At 41.1% G+C, this 15,644-nt stretch overlaps 1 protein-coding gene across 9 annotated transcripts in view; it reads left to right on the top strand.

The window, feature by feature from the left end:
* The window catches only part of wnk2 (WNK lysine deficient protein kinase 2), a 193,739-nt gene that overhangs the window by 150,831 nt on the left and 27,264 nt on the right, over positions 1–15,644 (top strand). For 8 of the 9 annotated variants that reach the window (XM_080182377.1, XM_080182406.1, XM_080182369.1 and 5 more), the window contains 3 exons: positions 2,278–2,933; positions 3,288–3,502; positions 3,814–3,999. In XM_080182377.1, coding sequence (XP_080038503.1) covers positions 2,278–2,933; positions 3,288–3,502; positions 3,814–3,999 — 1,057 coding nt within the window. Of the gene's footprint in view, positions 1–2,277; positions 2,934–3,287; positions 3,503–3,813; positions 4,000–11,087; positions 11,166–15,644 lie in introns of those variants that run through there. The other variant, XM_080182415.1, reaches the window with a different exon arrangement.

The following is a 15,644-nucleotide window of genomic DNA, read 5'->3' as shown; positions in this document are numbered from 1 at the left end:
TAGCCTTGCTGTGGTTCCTTATCAAATACTTCTGGAAATTTGAAGTGCAGTATGTTCACTGGTTCCCCTTTCTCCACAGCACCTTCAAATAACTCTAGTAAATCAGTTAAACTTGATTGCCCTTTCACAAAACCGTGCCTGACTCTGCCTGGTTGCCGAATTTTTTTAAGTGTCTTCCGATAAGCATTTTTAATAGCTTCTAAAATTTACTCTCTAACAGATTTTAAGATAACTGGCCTGTGGTTACCTGTTTTCAGTCCCCTTCTCTTTTTGAATAAAAGAGTTACATTTACTACCTACCATTCTCATAGAACCTTCCCCAAATCTAGCAAATTTTGGGAAAACTAAAATTAACGCATCAACCATCTAATAGCCATTTCTTTTAAGACCTGAGGATAAAGTTGGTCTGGGGAATTTGTCAGCCCACAGTTCCCAGCATTTGCTCCCTGGTGATTGCAATTTGTCTGCATTCCTTCCTCCCTTCTGTTTCCTGATTTACAGCCATTCCTGGGATGTAACTTGAATCCTTTATTGTGAAGACTGGTGCAAACTGTTCAATTCATCTGCCATCTCCTTATTTCCCATTAATTCCCCAGACTCTCATTCTATAGGACCAACACTCTAACTATTTTTTAGATATCTATAGAAACATTTGGCATCCGTCTTTGCTTTTAGTTAACTTTGTTTCCTACTCTTAATTTTTCCCACCTCAGTCAGCTTTTTGTCATTCTTTTCTGACCTTTATATTCTGTTTAATCTTCTGATCTGTTGCTGATCTTTGTGCAGTTATATGCTTTTTAGGTTTGATAAAATCTTTAGTTTTGTTTTTAGTTAACCACAGATGGTGGGTCCTCCACTTGGGATTTTTCTTATTCAGGAATAAATCTCCCCTGTCCTGTCTCCGTAACCCTGTGCGGTTACTATGGCTAATCCATCTAACCTACACATCTTTGGTCACTAAGGAGCAAATTAGCATAGCGAGTCCATCTAACCTGCACATCGTTGGACAGTGGTTTGAAACCAGAGCACCTGGAGGAATATCACACAGACATGAAGAGAATGTACAGACTTCAAACATTCGTCCAAAGCTGACAATGAGCCCAGGTCCCACTGTGCTTTGGTTTGCAGTACTTGCAGCTGTCCCTAAGCCCTTTTAACTCATTCCTGTTTTGCTGTGCCCACTGCCAGGCCACTTCTTTCTGGATCTTTCTGTTCCAGAACTTTTACACAAAAGCAATTTCGGTACTTTCTCTCAAAAAAAAAGGTGCATCAACAAGGATTTAAAATTAGAGTGAACAGAATATTCCAAACCTGAGGAAAAATATTGGGCCACTTGGCTGCAGGCAAAGGAACTCAGTGGGGAGATGTAATATATCTTATCAATTTTCAATCTCTCTCTTTTGCTCCTCATCTATCAATCCCCCTACACCTTGTGATGCACCACCCATCTTCACCCAATATGCCACACACCACCTGTTCTACCCATCTCCCCACTTCTCTCAATCCTTGGCTCACGTTCGCGCATGTGTACACTATGGTCACCCTGTCTCTCTCACTTGCTTTCTTCTTGCCCTCTTTTTAGGTAAGCTGCGACTTGTTTCTAAGAAACAATCACTTTTGTGTTTGAAGAAAAGGGTGATTGTGTTAAATAATCAACTGTGCAAGTGAACGTCTGGCTCAGATATTTTTCCAGATTTTCAGTGAAATATGCAGTCACATCAAAAACAAATGAAAGGTTACAGGTGTTGATTTTCAGCTGCTTGGAAGAGAATTACTGAAGAAGGAATGGACAGATCATTAACAGATGAAAAATATCAAATGTACTGATTTCTCTTCAAAAGTCGATGAAAACATGTAGATTATAAGTTTTTTTAGTGTACTTGTCATTTGTTGGATCTATTTCTCACATAAATAAAGCATAATTCGTTCTGAGAAGGATTGATTACAGAGCAAAAGAAAGAGTTCCTTCATTTGCCAAATAAAGTTGGCTATTAACCAGCCTTTTTAATTCAATGAGACCTAAATGAAGTAAATTTTGGACCTGCCTGTATTCCCTGGAAGGAACAGAATATCTGTTAATCAGTAGCTCATGGTGCTGCAAGAGGAAATGTCCATGTGTAAAATGAGTTGACAAGAGTTGCACGCTGTCTTGAATTTTCTCAAAAGTTGCATGAAAGAATGGTTATTATAGTGAAGCCTGCTAGTGTGTCAGAGACTCTCTCTGTCTAAAGAATGATGCTGATCATGTGAATAAGATTTTTCACTCATTTATTTCAGGTTGTTCCAACATCTCAGGACATAGTTAATAAAATTGACCATTATGCAAAATGTGAAGCTAAGCCAAATGAAGCACCAGATCCACCAGGAGAAAATTTATTATGCCAATCTTTCACAAATGGTGAACGTGACCCAAAGAAAGAGAAAATGGAAAATAAACTGTTGTCTATTACAAGAATCAATACCATTGGCAGATTTTCAGTTATCAGTACGAAAGACGAAGTGACTTTAAAATATCCATGTCGTAATAGATATTCTGCACCTCCTGACTTTTATACAAATGAATCGCCTACTAGCCCTGATTTTAAGCCTTTGGTTACTCGAACGCAAACCTCTGTTCCTGTGGAAGCTAGGCTTCGCAGTCATCAGTCTTCAGACTCTGACGAACCATTCAATGCAAAACCAAACGTTATTCAAACTTCAGTTATTTGCAATCAGATGAGCACAGCCGAAGAGTTTCCTTTACCAAGAAAATCAGCTGCATTGCTGAAGACTGGTGGACAGAGTACGGAACTTGCACATGGCCAAGTAGCAGCTCCTCCAACCATAACTATTAATTCTGCATCTCCTTCCCAGTCATCATACATGAGCAGTGACAATGATTCTGAATTTGAAGATGCTGACATGAAAAAAGAACTACAGACACTACGAGAAAAGTGTGTTTGTTCATATTTGGGTTTAAGTATATATTGTGTGCTTTGATAAATTATTAGTTTATATGTTATTTTTGAAAATAATACCCTTTAGTCAATTAATACAAAATGGAAAAAAGTTATACTTCTGATGCATATAGAATAAGTTAGTGTGCTCTAATTTTGTGGGCAATTAATGCACATAGACTTGTGCAGGTGAACCTGCACGTGCATAATTAATTTCTCTTCCGTCTGCATTAATTTATGCACTTAAGTGCTCAATTAACAAAGCCTTCTTTATAGTTAACCAACATCACAGTAAGCCATGTAATTTTGCGTATAAAGTTTAAAACATAAATTTTAATTCCTCTCCCGTAGACACATGAAAGAGATCTCGGAACTTCAGGTTCATCAAAGGCATGAAATCGAGGAATTGTACAGACGTTTAGGGAAACCTTTACCAACAGCTTTAGGATTCTTGCAAGCTGTGCCACCTACAGGCAGACGACGGAGAGCCAGCAAGAACAAACTAAAAGCTTGCAAGCTACTAAATCCATTAGTGCAATCATTGAAGAATACAGCCTCCAATATAAGTGAGTGCATATATTCGATTGAATGGTCATCAGTCAAGAATCCATGTTTTTCAACTTAAAAACATAAATATTCTGTTAATCTCTAAGAAGAATTGTATGCCTTGATGAAAGTGACAAGGTATCAATACTTGTCTCTTGTCTAAAACCTTATTCCATCTTAAGGAGCTATCCATAATGGGGGAAAAAATTTCTGATGCATTAGTTTATCTTAATATATCTTTTGATAAAGTTAAACATCGGGGTGATTTTACAATTCTCTGAACATTGTGGAATCTTTCAAGTCTTTGGAATGTATTCTTTCCTATTTGCAGATCTTCAGACAGATAATTATGCAGCTTCCACAACCCAAGATGATCCGGAAACACCAGAACGTTCTCAATCTCAGGCAGTGCAGACACAACAGCCCTGCTCTATCAAGTCCTCCTTATCCGCTGATGATGTTTATTCAGGCTTTATTAGTGATACGGCAGGTGCAGCACAAGGAGATGCTGGCCAAGGTAACAGTTTATTAAATACATGGTACCTTCATGAGCACACATTGGTGACTGAAATTCTGTTAGATTTTAGTGTGGTATGCAAAATTAAATATCAACTTTTGCCAAATATATTTTTGTTAGGAAATCTTAAAAGAATTGCAAATATAATGGAGCCTTAATGCATACAAATTGCCAGGTCAATGGCAAATAAAATTTGATATGGCCAAGTGCACCATATTTAAAAAAAACTGGACAACATAAATGTTAATAATGATGAGATGCTCAAGTGTGAATAATTTTGATGCTCAATGTGTTTATTTGCTGAAGAACAGCAATTAGTATAGCAAATTGAATGCTAGACAATATACGCAAAAACACATTGAAACCTTGGAGGAAATTCAGAGAAGAGCTAGAAGATTGATCCATAACATCAGATGTAAGGAAGTGTTTGAGAAATTAGCTTTCCAGCTTTTAAAGAACTGGCTGAGAGGTATAGTAAACAGTCTGGAAAAAGTTTATCCAGAACAAGCAAACACAAAATTGCGGTACAATAAGGTAATATTTTTAAACTTCGTTCCTGGGGTGTGAGCATCGCAAGCTAGGCCAGCATTTATTGCCAGCCCTAATTGCCCTTGAGAAAGATGGTGGTGAGCTGCCTTCTTGAACTGCTGCCAACCACATGGTGTTGTTGCAACCGCAGTGCTGTTAGGGAGGGAGCTCCAGCATTTTGACCCAGTGATGGAATGGTGATATATTTTCAAATCAGGATGGCTGGTGGCTTGGAGGGGAATTTCCAGGTGATAGTATTTCCCATGTATCTGCTGCCCTTGTCTAGATGGTGAGGGATATGGGTTTGGAAGGTGCTATCTCAAGAGGCTTAGTGAGTTCCTGCAGTGTACCTTGTAGATTGTGTACACAGCTGCCACTCTGCAGTGTACCTTGTAGATCGTATGCACTGCTCCCTCAGTGTTAGAGGGAGTGAATCTTTATGGATGGGATGCCACTCAAGCAGGCTGCTTTGTCCTGGATGATGTCCAGCTTTTTGAGTGCTGTTAGAGCTGCATTCTTCCAGGGAAGTTGAGAATTCCATCACCTTCTGCCTTGAAATTTGTGAACAGCCTTTGGGGAGTAGGGAGGTGAGTTACTCATCACAGGATACCTAGCTTCTGACCTGCTTTTGGAGCCATGGTATTTTATATGGGTAGTTTAGTTCACTTTCAGGTCAGTGATAATCACAGGATGTAGATAGAGGTTTCAGCGATGGTAATGCAGTTGAACATCAAGGGAAGATGGTTACATTCTTTACTGTTGGAGATGGTCATTGTCTGCTATCTGTGTGGTGTGAATGTTACTTGCCACTTGTCAGTCCAAGTTTGGATATTGTTCAGGTCTTGTTGGATTTGGGCATGGATTACTTCATGCCTGATGTATAATCATCACTTCTGACCTTATGATAAAGGGAAGGTCATTGATGAAGCAACTGAAGATGGGTGGGCTTGGGAAAATACCCTAAGAAGCTCCTACAATGATGTCCTCAAGCTGAGATGATTGATGTCCAACAACCACAGCCATCTTCTTTTATGCTAGGTGTGATGACAACCAGTGGAGCGAATTTCCTCCCCGATTCCCATTAGTTTTGCGAGGGTCCCTTGATTCCCTTGAGTCAGAGTGGACTTGCAAAGAAGGACAGGGCCCTACCAGTGGAGGTGGGGGTCTATATTGGATTTGTGGATAGGTTTATTTCAGTAACCAATGCAGAGCAGCATTCGGTTCTGATTGGTGGAGAGCAACCAGTGCATTTCCTGAGATAGTCATTGAGCAAAGGAGAAATGCAAATGAAGAGTGAGGCAATGATTGAGGGAGCAGCAGGGTGACTTGACCAGGCCGTCTGCAGGACTGAGGAGGACAACCAAACGAGGGCGAAGGTGAATTGAAATGAGGATAGGTAGCAGGCCAGGCAGCCAGTAAGTAAGCCAGAACAATTCTCAAGGTTGTCGTTGAACAGAGGTGAGGTGCGAGTGCCTGGGAGGTGCCAGCAGTTATCAAGTGGAGCAGCGAGGTGACTCATCAGGTCAGCATGCTGAAGAGGGCAGTGTGTGAAGTCCAGTTAGCCAGGCCATTAGCCAGTGAGCCAACAGAGGTCATTGAGTGAGCAGGGGCATCTTAAACCCAACTAGGGTTGGGCAACTATAATTGAGGCCATTCTATAGGCAGGCAGCCAGTGAGCCTGCGCAACAGATATTATTGATGTGCAGAAGCAGCTGGAACCCCAGGGCTGAGAAGAGCAAAGAAAACCTACTCTTTCAGAAAGTTACTTCATTAAAATCAGGAAAGATCAGTCAACATGAGGTGACACTCAATCTGGCAGTCAAATGTGCTAAAAGTTGAAGGCTAGGCAAGAGACAGTTTGTCACTTAACTATAGAAAGTTTGAAGTATTGAGCAGTGCATACATTGTACATTCATCCTCATCCACCAAAAATTTGGATGACTTATTGGATGACTTTGACTTGCTGATTTCCAGCGATATCACATCGCCTAAAAAAGTTGAACAAGAAGTTCACTCTAAAATGGGGATGGAGCTACTGATTCTTCTGCTGTTGAAGTGAGGGAAGTAATCTACTCAGGCATTGCCTTATGGCCAAAGTCTCTTCCACTCAGCCTTCAACATTATTATTCCCATGAAACTCATCTGCAAACTCCATGGGCCTGGGCCTCAGCACCTCCCTCTGCGAGTAAATCCTGAACTTCCTAACTCTCAGATCACAATCAGTAAGGATAGGCAGCAACACCTCCATGATCATTCTCAACACTAGTGTCCCAAAAGGCTATGTTCTCAGCTCCCTACCATACTGTTTATACACCTATGACGGTGTGGGCAAATTCCCCTCCAGTTCGATTTTGAAGTTTGCTGACGACACCATCATAGTGGGTCAGATCACAAACAATAACAAGATAAAGTACAGGAGTGAAGTAGAGAATCTGATGAACTGGTGCGGCAACAATAATCTCTCCCCCAATGTCAACAAAATAGAGGAAATTGTCATTGACTTCAGGAAGCGTAAAGGAGAACATGCCCCTGTCTACATCAACAGGAATGAAGTAGAAAGAGTCAAGAGTTTTAAGTTTTTAGGCATCCAGATCACCAACAACCTGTCCTGGTCCCCCCCATGCTGACACTGTAGTTAAGAAAACCCATCATCACTCTTCTTTCTCAGGAGATTAAGGAAATTTGGCATGTCAGCTACGACTCTCTCCAGCTTTTACAGATGCACCATAGAAAGCATTCGTCCTGGTTGTATCACAGCTTGGTATACCACCTGCTCTGCCCCAAGACCACAAGGAACTACAAAAGGTCATGAATGCAGCCCAATCCATCACACAAACCAGCTTCCCATCTGTTGACACTGCCTGCACTTCCCGCTGCCTCAGCAGAGCAACCAGCAGAATTAAGGACGCCATACACCCTGAACGTTCTCTCTTCCATCTTCTTCAGGAGAAAGATACAAAAGTCTGAGGTCACATACCAACCGACGCAAGAACAGTTTCTTCCCTGCTGCTGTCAGATGTTTGAATGGACTTAGCTTGCATTAAGTTGATTTTTCTCTACACCCTAGCTATGACTGTAACACTACATTCTGCACTTCGTTTCCTTCTCCTATGAACGGTATGTTTTGTCTGTATAGCACACAAGAAACAATACTTTTCACTAAGCTGATACATGTGACAATAACAAATCAAATGGATAGAATATTTTGTACTAAACAAATCAGGAAATATAGGTAGCATGAAAAGGTTGAGAAATGTGTTTGAGCGGGTTAGAAGTCTTAAGTCCCATTTTCCGAGGGTGAATAGAAATGGGATGACAAAATTAGAAGTTGATTGATTTTCTTTTTTGGGAATCTCTAAGGCAGTCTACCATTATGCTTGCAAATTATTCAAGGAAACAAACCTTTGCCAACGGGTAATCTAACTGGAAAACCATTTCAAGAGATCTTGCTGATCGTGAAGCTTCTGAAGCGCACATCTAAGCTATGTGCACACTCATTCAAAGTTGTAAAGTATCTAGAAGAATTGATTCTGCATTATGGGCTCAGTTTGAAAAGAACTGCTCTTACTTGAAGAAAATGCTGAAACATCTTGTTGCCACAGTCAAACAGCTGTCTTATATGGGACTATCTCTAAGAAGACATGATGAGTCATCATTGTCAACTTGAAGTAATGTTTTAGCCTGTTCTTGAAATTTTCAGAAAAGTTGATGAGCTTCTCAAAGAGCATTCAGAAAGTTATCAATATTGTGGTTCAGGGAAGACCACCTTTTTAATGCACAGAACCCACAACAGTCTCATCATTAGGACGGTTTAGAAACCAATTCACTAATGAAGTACAAGATGCTAAATACTATCTGAGTCATGTGGACCCATTAACATTAATTTTAAGTGATATGTGACCAGTGATGATGAAGTTGTGGGGCAATTTCTCTGTTGTGTCCAGCTGCATTCCTGCGCTTCTGAGCATCTGGAGACGATGGCTTTGGAAGTCATTGCAAATTTAGGTTTAGACATCGAATTTCAATAATGCCACAAGTATGGCAGGAAAATATTCAGGTCTACAAGCAAACGTAAATAGTGCAAGTCCCTGCATTATTCATCCCATGTTCCAGTCATTCATGAAGTTAATTAAAACAATGTTGCAGCCGAGTCCTGAGAAGCAGCCATCCATTATTTTGACTTTATTCAAAACTTGTATGCCTCTTTTTCGGCTTCTAGACATCGTTGGAACATGTCGCAATCATGTTTACATGAAAACATTTCACTGTAGAAAGAATTAGCGAAACCAGGTGGGATCCGCTTGTGCAAGTGCTGTTTTCACTTTAAAATTAAACTTTATTGATATAATGGAAATATTTTCGAACATAACCCTATCAAATTCAGAAAGCTGAAGCCAACTCTTTAATGGTGAAATTTGAAAAGAATGAAACCAAAAAAGAAAATTGCTGGAAAATCTCAGCAGGTCTGGCAGCATCTTAAGGAGAGAAAAGAGTTTCAAGTCCAGATGACCCTTTGTCAAAGCTGAAAAGGATGATGTTGCTGGTTTTACTGTTTGTGAAATTGTTTACTTCAAATTAAGGTTGTTAGCAAAATGTTGATACAGTTTTGAATGCTGCACAGTTGTTAGCCTCAGTTAAAAATTTTGTTTGATGTGACTTGGTGGAAACAGGTGTGCTGGGTTTTGGGGATATTTGTGGAGCTGTTGCCTCCAGTGAGTTGTTTAATTGTCCACCACCATTCACGACAGGATGTGGCAGGATTGCAGAGCTTGGACCTGATCCCTTGGTTGTGGGATTGCTTAGCTCAGTCTATAACTTGCTGCTTATGCTGTTTGGCACACGGGTACTCCTATATTTCAGTTTCGCCAGGTTGACACTAATTTTTCTGTACACCAGGTGCTACACCTGGAATGCTGTCCTGCACTTTGAACTAGTGTTGATCCCCTCACTTGGTAGTAATGGCAGAGTGGGAGATATGCTAGACTACGCGGTTACAGATTGGGGTTAAGTATAATTCTGTTGCTGATGATGGCCTGCAGCACCTCATGGATGCCCAATCTTGAATTGCTAGATCTGTTCAAAATACATGCCAGTAGTGCCACACAGCACGTTCTCAATGTGAAGACAGGGTTTCATCTTCACGAGGACGATGTGATGGTCACTCCTGTGAATAGATAAATCATGGCAGGTGGCTTGATGCAAATGAAGTCAAATATGCTTTTCCGTCTTGATTTCCTCACAATCTGCCACAGACCCAGTCTTTTAGCTTTGTCCTTTAGAGCTCAACCAGCATAATCTATGGCAGTGCTATGAGCCATGGTCTATAATTAGTAAGAAAAGGAAAATTTAGCTCATGATAAGAAACCCTCAACTTCAAATGATCAATACATGAAACAGGTTTCTAGGTAGAGAAGTATGCACTAAACACCTAGATAACAGGGACACCTATGTAAGACTCCTGTTTATTGACTACAGCGCAGCCTTCATCACTATTACTCTCATGAACCTCATCTCCAAACTCCATGGCCTGGGCTTCGGTACCTCCCTCTGTGACTGGATCCTGAACTTCCTAACTCACAGACCACAATCAGTAAGGATAGACAATTGCATCTCCATGATCATCCTCAACACTGGTGCCCCACAAGGCTGTGTGCTCAGCCCCCTACTATACTGCTTATACACCTATGACTGTATGGCCAAATTCCCCTCCAATTCGATTTTCAAGTTTGCTGACGACACCACCGTAGTGGGTCGGATCTTAAACAATGACAAGACAGAGTACAGGAATGATAGAGAATTTGGTGAGCTGGTGCAGCAACAATAATCTCTCCCTCAAGATCAACTAAATGAAAGAGATTTTCATTGGCCGCAGGAAGCGTAAAGGAGAATACGCCCTGTCTACGTCAATGGGAACGAAGTAGAAAGAGTCGAGAGCTTCAAGTTTTTTGGTGTCCAGATCACCACCAACCTGTCCTGGTCCTCCCATGCTGTCTCTATAATTCAGAAAGCCTACCAAAGCCTCTACTTTCTCAGAAGACTAAGGAAATTTGGCATGTCAGCTACGACTCCAACTTTTACAGATGCACCATAGAAAGCATTTTCTCTGGTGGTATCACAGCTTGGTATGGCTCCTGCTCTCTCCAAGACTGCAAGGAACTACAAAAGCTTGTGAATGTAGCCCAATCCATCATGCAAACCAGCCTCCCATCCATTGACTCTGTCTACACTTCCAGCTGCCTCAGCAAAGCAGCCAGTATAATCAAGGACCCCGCACACCCTGGACATTCTCTCTTCCACCTTCGTTCGGGAAAAAGATACCAAAGTCTGAGGTCATGTACCAGCTGACTCAAGAACAGCTTTCCTGCTGATGTTGGACTTTTGAATGGACTTACCTTGCATTAAGTTGAATTTCTCTACACCCTAGCTATGACTGTAATGTATTCTGCACTCTCTCGTTTTCTTCTCTATGAACGGTGTGTTTTGTTTGTATAGCATGCAAAAAACAATACTTTTCACTATGTTAATACCTGTGACAATAATAAATCAAAATCAATCTATAGGTGAAAAACCCCAGTGCCATTGGATAAACAACTGGTTGCTGCCATTGGAAGGAAATTGAGGGGTCTTTTTTGGGCGGATCAGCTGAGATATTTTATATGCTCTTCCTCATCTGCATCAATTCTGAGAACTGTTGGGTGGCCAAGCAGCAATGTAAGCCAGCCAGCCTTCCAATCGTGTCAGCAGGACATGTGGCAAGCTGCACACCATGAATGGTTGTTCCAATGTAGCTTGCTAACTGGCACATGTCAGTTGGCCCTGCCAAGAGGAAGGCAGGTCATGAATTGTGTTTGGAATGGGAGATGGGCCTGGGTGACAGCAGTCAATGTTGTTCTTGTGAAAAAGGAGGAGCAATTTTGCTCATCTTGGTCCCAAAAAATAATTTTATACTTAGATACCCTTGGTGTTTCAAAATAAAGGAAGATTTTAGAGTTGTTTAATAATGCAGCATTTTTTCGTCTTGGCCTTCATGGTGATTTTACATGAGAAAATTATATAGTTCAGCTCCTGGTTAGTCCCAGAAATGCCACCCTGTTTCTTGGTCGTTCTCACAGCCGATGGGCTTGATACACATGCAGTCTTGGCCAGTTTCTCTTCCATCCATCAGATATGTAGCAAAATAGAGGGGGCAGTTTTCCTCAATAAAAATCCTAAATGTGGAATTCGTGTGAAAACTGGAGTAAATCACACTGTTTTTAATCAGTGGCATTTCAGAGAATTTCCCACAGTCTGTGCACTGCTGAGTGTGCCAGCGTGAATCACATTAGAAATCATTGGGTGGGGCCTATTCCTGCCCAGGAGGCTGGCAGCATAGCGTTGAATGGGTCACTGTGCATGTGCCAATCTGTCAGTGCTGGGATTAGCACATGCGCAATGGGCCTGCATTGCCGACCTCCCAGTTGATGGTGAACTCAATCGCTGGCCAACCCCATGATCCCCGCAACGCCAGCTCTCTCACCACTCTCCCTACCCCAACTTCAATTGCCTGGGCCCCCAGCCTTGAACCGCCCCACTGAACTTTGATGGCCAGCTCCAATTGCTGGCCTCCCTCTACTCGCAATCTGTATGCAGAGTGATAGTGGGACCAAGGTGTCCACTGGGCATTGGCACTTTACCCCTTGGGCAGTGCCAGGGGCCCAGTTCGGCACTGCCAAGGTGCCAATGTCCTGATTGCACCCACCCCCAAAAAAAACTTCACTCCCGCGGGGGCAGGGGTCAGGCCGCCAGTTCCCTGTTAGTGAAACGCTACTGTAACCAATGCTGGAGTGAAATACTACTGGCAGGGTGGGAGGAGAGGTTAGTGGGTCTGGAGACTTCAGTCATTGGCACGCTAATTAAAATGATGTCTTGAATGCCTTAGGCAGCTTCACACCTATTTCTGGCGCTGAGAGATCTGCTCGGGGCCAGATGCCCAGCACAGATTGTGCTAACGTGGCCCTGCTGAGATCTCCCGGCCCACTGTGCTAAAAAATCAGCACAGTGGCGTGGGTGAATCGTCCCCAGAGTCTCAGTCAAGAAGTTTAAAGTTTCATTAGCATTGATCTGTCAGTGAATGCACAGTAACATAAGAATAAGGAGCAGAAGAAGCAAATTCAGCCTTTCAAATCTGCTCCACCATTCAATCAGATCATGGCTGATCTCTCCCGGCCTCAAATCCACTTTCCCCAACTGTTCCCCAGATCCTTTTATCCCTTTTTTTAAATTAGAAATTTACCTCTCTCCTCCTTGAAACCATTCAATGATTCAGACTCCACTGTGCTATGGGACAGTAAGTTCCACAGACTCACCACCTTCTGTGAAAAATAGTTTATCCTCATCTCAGCTTTAAATCTATCACCTCTCAATCTATACCTGTGATCTCTTGTTCTAGATTGCCCCATAAGAGGAAACAATCCCTTTTAAAATTTTATGCACCTCGATTAGATCTGCGCTCATCCTTCTGGGGTGGCACAGTGGTTAGCACTGCTGCGTCTCAGCGCCAGGGACCCAGGTTCAATTCCCAGCTTGGGTCACTGTCTATATGGAGTTTGCACATTCTCCCCGTGTCTCTTTGGGTTTCCTCTGGGTGCTCCAGTTTCCTCCCACAGTCTGGAAAGACATACTGGTCAAATGCATTGACCGTGCTAAATTCTCCCTTGGTGTATTCTGGTCCCTTGGCACCAGAGTGTGGCAACTAGGGGATTTTCACAGTAACTTCATTGCTGTGTGAATATAAACCTACATGTGACACTAATAAATAAACTTTAAACTAAACTCCAGCAAGTATAAGCCATTTCGTTAAATTTGAAACTAACCATTAAAGTATTAATCTGCTCTAGTATTAAAATGCATGTTTTACACTCTTCTAATTCCATAAATGCAATCTACATATTTATTATACAAGAATTTGCAGATCTTGCACTGACACCCTTTTCCACACAGTATTTTTACTCATCAGAAACTAACTCGCCTCACCTCAAGTATTTTTTTAATAAGGCATAACAAAAAACAATATGACTGATGATGAGGGAAGAGTTAGACTTTGATTTACTGCTGTTTGTATACAGTATACACATCACTCACCCTAACTATCCATGCTGCCTATTCAGCCTTGCTACTAAAAAAAGAGTAACACGTCATAGAGATTTACAGCATGCAAACAGGCCCTTTGGCCCAACTTGTCCACGCTGCCCAGTTTTTACCATTTAAGCTAGTCCCTTCTTATAACTCAAACCATCAAGACCCAGTAGTGTCCTAGTAAATCTTTTCTGCACTCTTAATAGTTTAATATTCTTTCTATAATTGGGTGACCAGAACTGAACACAGTATTGCAAGTATGGCTTTACTAGTGTCTTGTACAACTTCAACATTGCATCCAATGTTCTGACCAATCAAACCAAGCATGCTGAATGCCTTCCCCACCCTGTCCACCTGTGACTGCACTTTCAAGGAGCTATAAACCTATACCTCTAGATCTCTCTGTTCTATAACTCTCCTGAAAGCCCTCCCAGTAACTGAGTAAGTCCTACTTGAGTTCGATCTACCAAAATGCATGTATAATGAGTAGAAAATCAACAGTGAAGACTACAATCAGAAATGCAAGAAAACTATTTTGGTTGATGCTTAATACAAAATTATCATTCTCATTTCAGTTAAAATTGTGGAAAACTTATTAATGAAATTAAATGTACTAGTTCACACTTTTCACTGCAAATTTCCTTTTAATGATCACTGGAATACATTCCCAGTAATCCATTAATCTAACTATACTACTAAATTGTTGAACATTGTCTTTATTTTCTCCTTATCTCTTTCAATTGTCAACTCTAAGAGAAAACCAAATGCCCAAGGCACAAAACCTGTTTCTCAACTTGCAGTATTCCCTGATGAACTCCATGAATGCTTTCACTGTCTCTGGCTGCACTCAGTATAAACTCCAAACAGTTGCAAGATGACTCTCTTGGTTTTAATGTGCTCAAGAATCAGATCAAGACTATATCCCTGAATTAACTGTCACATGTTTGTAGATGGATATCCAAACACAATTTGCATCAATGCAAAATTGGCAGTATAACCGCAGTATTAGCTTGAATTCATCTTGACCTTGCAAAGACTCTGGTTAGCTTTCTGCTGACATAAATACAAATATAAAGAATATGCTTAGTACAGACAAGTATAAATTCTGGAGAAACTAGTGCTTAATTCTGCTTGGGAAAGTTAACTGCAAACATGTTAAACACATGTTTTATATGAGAGATTAATAGTAGATTGTTATGTGAAACTAATAGGTTTGCAACTGTAGTTTTTCCATTCTCTGTTTCGAGGTTTGGCTGTGATATTAGATGCAAAATGGGATATGTAATTTAGTTCATAGAGATTGGAGAAAACATCCGAGTCATTTGCACCCTTCAAATATGCACAAGAAATTGATAAAGACAACGACCCTAAATGTAAATGGTGACTGAACAGGATATGGTGTTTAATTAGGGAAGCAGCACAAATAGTTTATTTGATTATCTAACTACTGTGCATTTTTGGACCAATTGTCTTTTCCTTATGTGAGAATCTGCTATTAAATTTTGCATGTCTATCCAGTACATAGCTGTTCAAAAAAAGTCTGGTTTAGTGGACACTATACTAGTATGTATTTACTATAAGTATTGTGACTTTGTTTACTTGAAGTTGCATTGTTTCTTATTTTTAAAAATGCCGGACTCTCCTACAAAGAGTGAAATTTGTAAGCCTCTAACTACTGGGCTGTATCAACGCTTAAGTAAGAGAACACGGCAAGCTCAATGGGAGCACTTCTGGTCTCCAAGACTTCTGTCCAGAAGAATTGGGCGCTAATACTTGCGCTAATACATGCAACATGTATAAGAGTGTGCCCTTGTGCCAACAGCATTACCAGCACTCATCCTTGTCTGTGAAGCTCTTTGGAAAGCCCTGAGTCTTGAATAATGCTATAAAGAGGTTTTGATATTATCCAGCATGATGCAAGTGCATTCAAGGATCCTTCTGCAGGTGAAGTTGTATGGGTTAATCTCCAAACCTGCTTTTAGTCCTCCCCAGAACTTTGAGTG

This window comes from Carcharhinus amblyrhynchos, chromosome 3 (genome assembly GCF_965287045.1).
Source record: "Carcharhinus amblyrhynchos chromosome 3, sCarAmb.v2.hapA, whole genome shotgun sequence".
Taxonomy (NCBI): domain Eukaryota; kingdom Metazoa; phylum Chordata; class Chondrichthyes; order Carcharhiniformes; family Carcharhinidae; genus Carcharhinus; species Carcharhinus amblyrhynchos.
This window is presented reverse-complemented; position numbering and strand designations above follow the sequence as displayed.